The 9,224-nt window shown below is 43.0% G+C and overlaps 1 protein-coding gene across 1 annotated transcript; it reads right to left on the bottom strand.

Moving 5' to 3' along the window:
• Window positions 1-470: 470 nt before the first annotated feature.
• NAA20 (N-alpha-acetyltransferase 20, NatB catalytic subunit) lies at window positions 471-8,873 on the bottom strand. Its single transcript, XM_081873775.1, has 6 exons — window positions 8,738-8,873; window positions 7,920-7,944; window positions 6,035-6,125; window positions 3,968-4,103; window positions 1,406-1,551; window positions 471-951 (listed from the first exon to the last, which is right to left on the bottom strand). The coding sequence occupies exons 1-6, from the start codon at window positions 8,788-8,790 to the stop codon at window positions 866-868; spliced, it is 537 nt and encodes a 178-aa protein (XP_081729901.1). The 5' UTR covers window positions 8,791-8,873; the 3' UTR covers window positions 471-865.
• Window positions 8,874-9,224: the final 351 nt, after the last annotated feature.

Here is a 9,224-nt window from a genome sequence, read left to right as displayed (position 1 = left end):
TCCAGGCTTCAGGAAGCTGTCCGCTAGCTGTGGGAGACGCAGGTCTCCCACTGCTAGCGGAGAGCTTGCCGGCACCCAGAAGCTTGGAGCCGCTGAGCTCAGCACGCCCCAAGCTTCGGGCTTCGCGCAGTGCTCCGCTAGCCGTGGGAGAGCTGCGCAACTTCACGCAGCTCTCCCACGGCTTGCGAATAGCAGCCTGTTATGGGGGCTGGGGAAGCTGGGGGGGGGGGAATTTTTTTTCTTTATTTCCCCCCCCCCCAAAAAAAAACTAGGTGCGTCCTATGGGCTGGTGCGCCCTATGGGCCGGTGCGCCCTATGGGGCGAAAAATACGGTAAATTTAGTGTGAATTTTCTTTGTTCTCCACTTATTTATTTTCCCCCACCCCACAAAAAGCTGTGGTTGCATAAGTGAAAGAAGTGTAAAATGTGAGTTGCCTGTATTTACCAAAGTCAATCAAGTACAAGAGGAATTCATTTTAAATCCGTTGATTTTATTTTTTCCCAATATATACTTTAAGGCTCCAATGCTCAAAGCATGAATGAGTGACACCAATGAGCTCCAGGCTCCTAAAATTTTTAATTTACTAGATTTTTAGAAATAGTTTTGTACAGCCAAGGATGTAATGATTTTTGTAAAAAAGATTAAACCCTAAGCCGCCAATAGTGCAGCTGCAAACCTGTGTGGGGTTTGGGGGCATCAGCCCAGTAGCCTAAAAATGAAGCTTTTCCTTCGTGTCTGCACACACTTTCCTTGTTGCTCTCGGGTTTCCAAGTACATTCATAATTAAACACCATTTTCCATAGATGGTCCAAAATGCTTTCAAAGATGTTATTTTCAACATGTCTAAATATGCACAGCTTAAGCTTATTCTATGTCTTCTGGTCTGACAGGATGGGGTAATGGTATAATTGATTTCTTCTCTGTATCTCTGGACAGAGCTTTCCTCATATCTGTGGAAAATGATTAATAACATATTTACAACATAATACACTTCAAGTGGTCGTCTATTTCAGTGGGAGAAGACTGAGTACTTCTTTTTGGTCAGTTGTGCCCTTACACTGGCTTATCATTCTACTCGAGATCAAGAGTGGGGAACCTCTAGCCCTCAGATCTCTCTGTCTAAGCTCCAACTCCTCTGCCTAGGAGCCCCTCGAGAGCTCTGGCTCACAGCTTCCTCAAGTGATTTTGCCTGGCTGGAATAAGTCTGGGAAGGGTGGAGAGCGGGCTTCTGCATGCCTGGAATACACCCTGCCCCACATAGCTCACAGTCACATCTCCTGTTCCACCCACTTTGGGCAAAAAGCTTTGCTCATCCCAAGCAATTTCACATTTTCATTTTAACGGCATGGGAATTTATTACATCACAAGGACTGTCCAAAGTGTCTCTTTCTGCACAACACTTACCGTAAGCATCTTCGTCAGGCTCCCCGTTGCTGGCAGAGTAGTATTCTAGCACTGTTCTGTACACGCTGTAGCCTAGTTGCTTGTACATGTTCACTGCAACCTGATTTGATACTCTTACAAAGAGGTCCACAAAAAACCCGCCCTTTCTTCATTAAGAAGAGAAAATGACACAATAAGACAAAATAACTAACAGAAAACAGCATAGTTTGTAAGAGGCTACACAGGGATCTACATACAAAAAATAAGAATTAAGCAGTGAACAATGGGGGTGGGTGGGAATTCTGCACTAAACAGGCAAGCTGACAAATAGGCCACGCCTCATGACAAACCATGTTTACATTTAGTTTGTCTGAACTGGCAAACCAGAATAAGGGGCACTTCTGATTTAGTATGACGTTTGTCTTGATAATCTGTTCAGGTTGCTGCTCCAGCCTCCAGAGGCCACTGAGCCTTCGGGTTAGAATACTTTGGAGCAAATGGAAAATGAAACCAACAAGCAGCTCCCGCTTTGCCTATTTGTCTGGATGTTAAAACAATGGTTTGGAATTGGCACAAACCAAAGTTTGATTCCATGACTTCGTTTGGATGTAACAAACTATGGTTTGCCTTTAAATAAATGAGCTTCGGAAACTATCATCCTTGTACTTATTTCATTCTTCTGTCCTGATTTATCAGTTTAGAGTTATGTCTGAATTTGCTTTATGAAGCTAGCTTATTTCAATATACCATAATTAAGATGAGCCAAGGAGTTCTGGATTCAGGAATAATGTGGAATTCTACTTATTTAATAATGGAAGAGAAAGGTTCTAACACAGCTACTCTGGAGGAAGAAACAGGAGTCAAGTCTCAACCAGGCTCATTTCTGTAATAACAAACCATAGCTTATAATTGCTTCCAAATGCAGCCAGTGTTGTACCACGATGGGACACTAGTAAATTGCAATTAAAATACGGAAATAAAATGAAGTCTTGAAAACCTAGGAATATATCAAACTAAATCTTTGTACATGTGGAACAACTTCCGTGAACATCCCCATCCTCTCCTTGCATAGTCCCACCCCCTGCAAATCTGATCCAGAGGATTTGGGGGAACCCAGAGCAGATTTGGGATGTGTGTGGTGCTGTGGGTTAAACCACAGAGCCTAGGACTTGCCGATCAGAAGACTGGCGGTTCGAATCCCCGCGACAGTGAGCTCTTGTTGCTCGGTCCCTGCTCCTGCCCACCTAGCAGTTTGAAAGCACGTCAAAGTGCAAGTAGATAAATAGGTACCGCTCCGGTGGGAAGGTAAACAGCGTTTCCATGCACTGCTCTGGTTCGCCAGAAGCGGCTTAGTCCTGCTGGCCACATGACCCGGAATGGCCAATAAAGCGAGATGAGCGCCGCTAGCCCAGAGTCAGCCACGACTGGACCAAATGGTCAGGGGTCCCTTTACCTTTTCCTTTAGAGCAGATTTGGAGGACTTACTGGTGGAGGAGAGAAGCAGGAAATTCAGTATGATGCAACACATAGCTTAAAGTAGGGGAAACAGTGCTGATATAGTGACTGCTATATAACAGATGAATTTGAAGGGCAAACACTGGCATCGGAAGCCCTGCGCCAAGGCTCTCCTCCCCCTGTGCTGCCCCAAGTTGGTTTAGGGAGGGACAGGAAAACCCTCCTAGCACAGCACGTGGGGGGAGCAGAGGGGAGATTGTTCCTCTAGCAAGCTTCTACGCTTGTGCAGATGTAACATTTGTAATTGTGTAATGCTGAATATGGCTCCTCTCCCATTTATCCATTTGCTTTAAAAAGTTTTTTGTTCTTTTACTGGCCCCTTGCTATGATGCCAAAAATTTCCTGCCCCCCCTCCAAGCACCCCCTTCCCAATCAGTTTGTAAAAATTGGCCACAACCACTTTTGCACAAAAGGGTTAATGTGGCCTATAGGTCAACAAGGCCCTTCACTCCCAAAATGCCTATTTAACCCTATTTAAAAGAATTACAATAAATAACTGGCGGCTGGGGGAGGAAATAATTCAATAATATATATTTACCCACGACCACAACTCTATTCACTGGCACATATTTCTCGCTAACGGAAGTACCAGGGAAATATCATGCAGCCAATTATGTGGGAAGAAATCCCAGTGTTCAGTGGGGCTTAGGCCAAGTAAGTGTACACAGGATTGCAGCCTCCACCACTTAGGTAGTCAATGTGGTTTCCTCCAGATGTTGCTGGATGCCCAACTCCCATCAGTCTCAGCCAGCATGACTGATGGTAAGGGCTGAAGGGTGTTGGCTATTCTAACTTAGATAAAAGCGCTATTAGCCTTTTATTTGACACTGGCTAACCTAACCAGTCAGCTGAGCAGCACCCCAACACTCCTAAAAAAAAACTTCCTTATGAAGCACTCCTGACTTTATAAAGCTCTCATTGAGTTGTTTTCTTAAGAGTCCCCAAAATAATTCTCCATATAATTATGATGCCTTCAGCTGTTCTCATCAATAAATCTACAGGAATTCAAACAGATCAATACATCGCTAAGAGAGGAAAATATATGTTTATCATGCAGGCATCCCTCACCTTTCTGATATTTCTTCAAGCAGTTCCATCAACTTAGCAGCCAAACCTAGCCGCCGAAATTCAGGTGCAACGGAGAGTGCAGTAACATGGCCATGCCACTCTTCTCTGGCTACTGAACCTTCAGCTTTCCCCATGACTACAAGGAAAAGTAGGATAAAATGGGTTAGTTTGTTTGGACTAGACCATGGCCATCTCACAGAAACTTAGCTATTGGATTTATGGTGTTTGACATAAAGCCAGAAAAAATGCTTTACTACAGATGCAGGCAATTAAAAAGGACTCAAACTAGAAGTTGAACATCAGGACTATACAGATTCCAGAATGTCTCACACACAGCAAATTAAGCACTGAACAAAATGTTCAGAGAGTCTCCAATTTCAAGAAAGCAACAGAATGTTTCTAACTCTTATGTCTCCTAAAACCAGCTTTAAAGTGAATGAGCTTTAAAACCCTGAGCAGGGTTTCTAGTGGGTAGGGAGCAGTCTTTCAGGCCAGTACCCTAGCAGACTCTTCTTGCCACCTTCCTATCACTATGAGGAAATACTAAAAATGTATGCAACTCTTTGACTACAGACAACATCAAAGTGAAGTCTGTGATTAGGACTCCAGGGAGAAAGACACTAATAGATGCGGAAATGTAGGAGAACAACAAAAGCTATAATTGTAAGTGTATTCACTTCCAAGTAATAATAATAATAATAATAATAATAATAATAATAATTTTATTTGTATGTCACCCATCTGACTGGGTTGCAACAGCCACTCTGGGTGGCTCCAAACAGAATATTAAAAACATGATAAAACATCAAACATTAACAACTTCCCTAAACAGGGATGCCTTCAGATATCTTTTAAAAGTCAGTTGCTTATTCCTTGACATCTGATGGGAGGGCTGAAACCCAATTAAAGAAATTCTAATTGATTACTATGAGTAATACTCGTACTATGTATCAATTAAATTGGGATACATTTGCATATGGTAAAATCTATTACTAAAGCAAGAAGCACATTTTGTGTTTAGAAGATACATATATGGATGTGCTGTAGCCAAATGCAAGTCAGTTGAAGCGTTCATTTTGGATGTGTGAGAGAAGGGGAAATACTTTAAGACAGGAGCTGCCAGCCTTTTTGGACCAGGGGGCACATTTCAAATTTTGAGGAAGTACTAGTCACAAAATAGCTGCTATGGGAGGCATGACATATCAGTTAGAGAGAGAACCATCACGGCTGCTTCCAACACACACACACACACGGACAACTTCAGGCTTCCCAAGGAAAGTCACTACATCCTGCTGGTCCTGACTATCAAGATCACAAAATATTGGCGTTTGCCCCATACACACAATGATGCTGTTGCTAGCTAATAACAGAGAGCATCCCCTTGAGCCAGGGAAAATATCCAAGGTGGCCCCACCACACTCTCACACACACAATCATGCACACACTCACTGATCAGACACACGTGCATTGCTCACACACTCTGCCCAAGTCCATTTCTTTCTCTGACCACACATAAACAGATTTATACATACCTCTCTCTCCCTCACAGATCACATATGCATACAATCTTCTTCTCTCTCACACACACATACATCTTTTCCTCCGCTCCCAAGTGTGTAGCACCATTTCTCTCATATACGGGCTTTTGCACGTTTTGGGGGGGAGAAGGTGCAAGGTGGGAGATGTGTCAGTAAGGGTGGTACAGATAAAAAAAGAATGTGTGTACCTTTTGCCTCATATTGGAGATTATAAAAACTAGAAAGTTACTTTTTTAAAAAAATGAAGACTGTGAATCTAGGGGCTATGGTTCATCCTTACAGGCGTCTGGATGCCTGCAGGTGATGGGCTGCCAACCCCTACCTTAAGATGTTACTTTCCATATGCGGTTTCTATATGCTCATACTAAAACTAATATTAACAAAAGGTTCTGCCCAATTTATCAAGGACATCTTCATGGTTGATAAAAAGCCGTTAAAAACTGAGTAAATGTTGCAGTGCTACTGCCAAATAATTAAAGGGTTAGTCAAAGATTGGTCACACAGAAACAAGGAAAATTAACCTACTTACTGTAGCCCATCAGTTCTCCACCAGGAGCTTCTGCAACAATAAAATACTCAGGCCAGTGAGCCAAGTACTGCAAGTAAAATGGAATTCCATACTATGGAGTATTGCATGTTAAGAAAATATCACCTCAGTAAGCAAGTGGGGGGTGACAATCTGTAGCACGCCGTCTATTGCTGAACTCCAACTCCCATCAGTCCCAGACAGCATGGTCAAGGGTAAAGGACTATAGAAGCTGTAGTTCTGTAATATCTGGGGGAGCTTAAGTTGCTCACCCCCAAAGTAACTATTTTCCAAACAGTTCTGGTTTTGCACAGTAAGATACTAAAATACTTAAGACTACTGTCTGTTTCTGAGTAAAAAATAAATAATAACAATACAATACAGGTAAACCAAGAATGTAAAATCAGAATCAGAAGAATGTTTATTTGCAGCAGCCACTAGCCATAGCAATAAAACAAAATTTAAAAAGTGATTAAAAAAAATAATATGGTTAAAAAATTCCAAAACATTTGTATTTATTATTTAATATTTCTAAGAGCTACCTGCAAAATTTCATATTGGGATCTCAGTGGGATCACATTAAAAAATTTGTACATACATGTCTGCCTTATTGGGTTCTATTTAGGATAAATGGGTCTTCTTGGAGTAAGATATAACAGAATAAACAAGACGTCAAGTTATAATATCAGTTCCTTCAGGCATTTATTTAGAAAGTTATTCAATTAAAAGGTATCTGAAAAGCTGGTCAGGCATTTCTTTTAAAAAATGTCTTCCAAAGCCAAGAGATAGCTTGCTATTGCATGATAGAATTAAAGCTTTGAAAGAATTCTTGTTAGTACATATTGTGAACATTACAACAAAATACATGGCATCACTTGATATGGAATGACCCATTTTAGAAGGAAAAGCAATTAAGAGTAAGAACTGATAATTCTCTGGTTCGTCTCTCTCCTCAGCTTCGACTATATCACTATTTATCAGCCCTGCTGCATCCACAGCAAAGAAGTGGCTAATTATACTGATCTTCCTTGCAGGCTATTGGATGGGTTACTAAGATACATATTATTTGACCACTTGAAATGTACCAGTTCTAAATAAGTATTGATTACTATGACATTTTTTAAATCTTTGAGACATAAGACACTATATAGAAAAAAGGAAATACAGGACCTCTTACATGAAGTGATTTTAGCTTGGACATAATATTGGAGAACACTGGGCTATGAATCAGAAAGTGTCTCGTTCAATTTTGCCATAAGCTCATTTGTATTATATTATTGTATGGATTACAAATAAACATTGTATAAACAATTTGAAGAGTCAAAGTGATACATTCAAAATATTACTTCTGAGGGTAGGAAGCTGATATTATTAACTTTCAGAAGAAACTGAAAAGCATTCCTGTTTAATCAGGCATTTGATGGTCAAAAGATACTTGATCCAGATATTATTTGTTGTGGGGTTATATGACTGTTTTAAGTGTTTTTAACTGTTTTAAATAAGTTTTGTTTATTTTTAAAAAATATGATTGTTTTATTATTTTGGTGTTTGCTGCCCTGGGCCCCTTAGGGAGGGTGAGATGGAAATTTAATAATTAAATAATAAATACAACACACTGCTGTTTGGCATCCATACTAACTTCCATATTACAAGCTTCTCAAGGCTGCCCCATATACTGCATTTTTATGGACTGCCCATAGAAGAATAAAGAATGAACGCAATAACAAACATTTCTGCCATGTAGGTACACTTGCAAGACACCAGGAATAGCTGCAGCTCCCTGATAAAAATATTCAGGGACAAACATATGTTTTCTGTAGTATAATGTATGAAGAGGCTCACAGGTACTGCCATTAGCATTCAGAGGTCTTGAGGCTTAAAAGGATACAGTTTCTGTGAGGGGATCCAAGTTGCTGTGGGAAACAAGAACTGATTAAACACCCAAAATATTACTAGGGAGAAACTTTGAGCCCGTTTCAACTGGGTATGGGGCAAACCTTTCAATCTCTTCCATCCCACACACCAATTTTGAAACCTCAATTTGCCTCTTGAACAATTATTAATTTTGTGATTACCCTGGGTATACAACTCGGTTGGTCAGGGAATAAAGTATAACCAAAGAAGAGCAGGAGGCAAGTTCTCGCATCCCTTTAATTCCAAGAGATCCTGAAATATTCAATAGAGGAGAGCTATTTCCTTGTGCCAACTAAATTGCCCAATTTTTAAATAACCCCTGTAGCTGTGCCTTTCACAACGTTTGGGTTCCAGAAATGAGCAGGTGACAATGCCTATCCTGATCTGCAACCAGCTTCATCTGATTTCTGCTCATCAATGGGATGTTTAAAGGTACAGGCAACGGATAAAAAGACTCGCTGCTGCTGCTGAGCACTTGGCAATCCGAGGCCAAATTCCCTTCTCCCTTTTCTCAGGTGGCAGCCCGAAGAGGCGGCGCGGCAGCCCGTGCTCGGAAGCGGGCCGGCTCAGCTGTTGGCTGGGCGGCAATTCCGACCCCCCCTCGCTAGCGGGACCCGGCGGCGGGGGGGGGGGAGGCGGGTCCGCAGAGCGCCCTCCCTCGAGGTCCCGGACAGGCCACGGAGGCGCCTCCAGGCCGGAGACCGGGCGGAGAAGGCAGAGGCGCGCGCCGGCCCCGCCCCGCCCCCCGCCCCGCCCCCCTCCCCCCCGCGGGGCCCGAGGCCTCCGGCTCACATGTTGTTGAATCGGAAGAGGTCGTTGCAGGTGAAGGCGCGCAGCGAAGTCATCTTCTTCTCCCCGGCCCGGCGGGGAAGGCGGACAGCAGCCCAAGACCCGGAACCACTTCTCGCCGGCGCCGGGCAAGCAAGACGCCACTTCCGTTCCTCCGGTTGCCAGGGCGACCCTTCCGGAAAGAAGCGAAGGTCCAAGGGAGGGGCGGAAGCCACGCCCCCTTGCGTCAGAATGGACCACAGAGATAATAAAAAGGGAAGAAGCGCCGCCCCTCCCCTCCCCGCAGATACGCGGCGCTCAGGCTCTTCAACGTTTCTTTCGTTCCTGTCTTTTCGGATGTTCTTTTTTCTGTGGGCCACCAAGAGTCTCTGTCGGGGGAAAATTGGGGACGGCATTTTGGATTTTTGCTGCCCTGCATATATTAAAACATATTTGTGGCCCTACTCATCAAAGAGGATGAGCAACATTAAAAGACACCCCCACGGCCGGT

The sequence above is a fragment of the Podarcis erhardii genome (assembly GCF_964252035.2).
Source record: "Podarcis erhardii genome assembly, chromosome: 8".
Taxonomy (NCBI): Eukaryota; Metazoa; Chordata; class Lepidosauria; order Squamata; family Lacertidae; genus Podarcis; species Podarcis erhardii.
The sequence above is the reverse complement of the archived record's forward strand: the minus strand, read 5'-3'. Positions and strand labels throughout refer to the sequence as shown.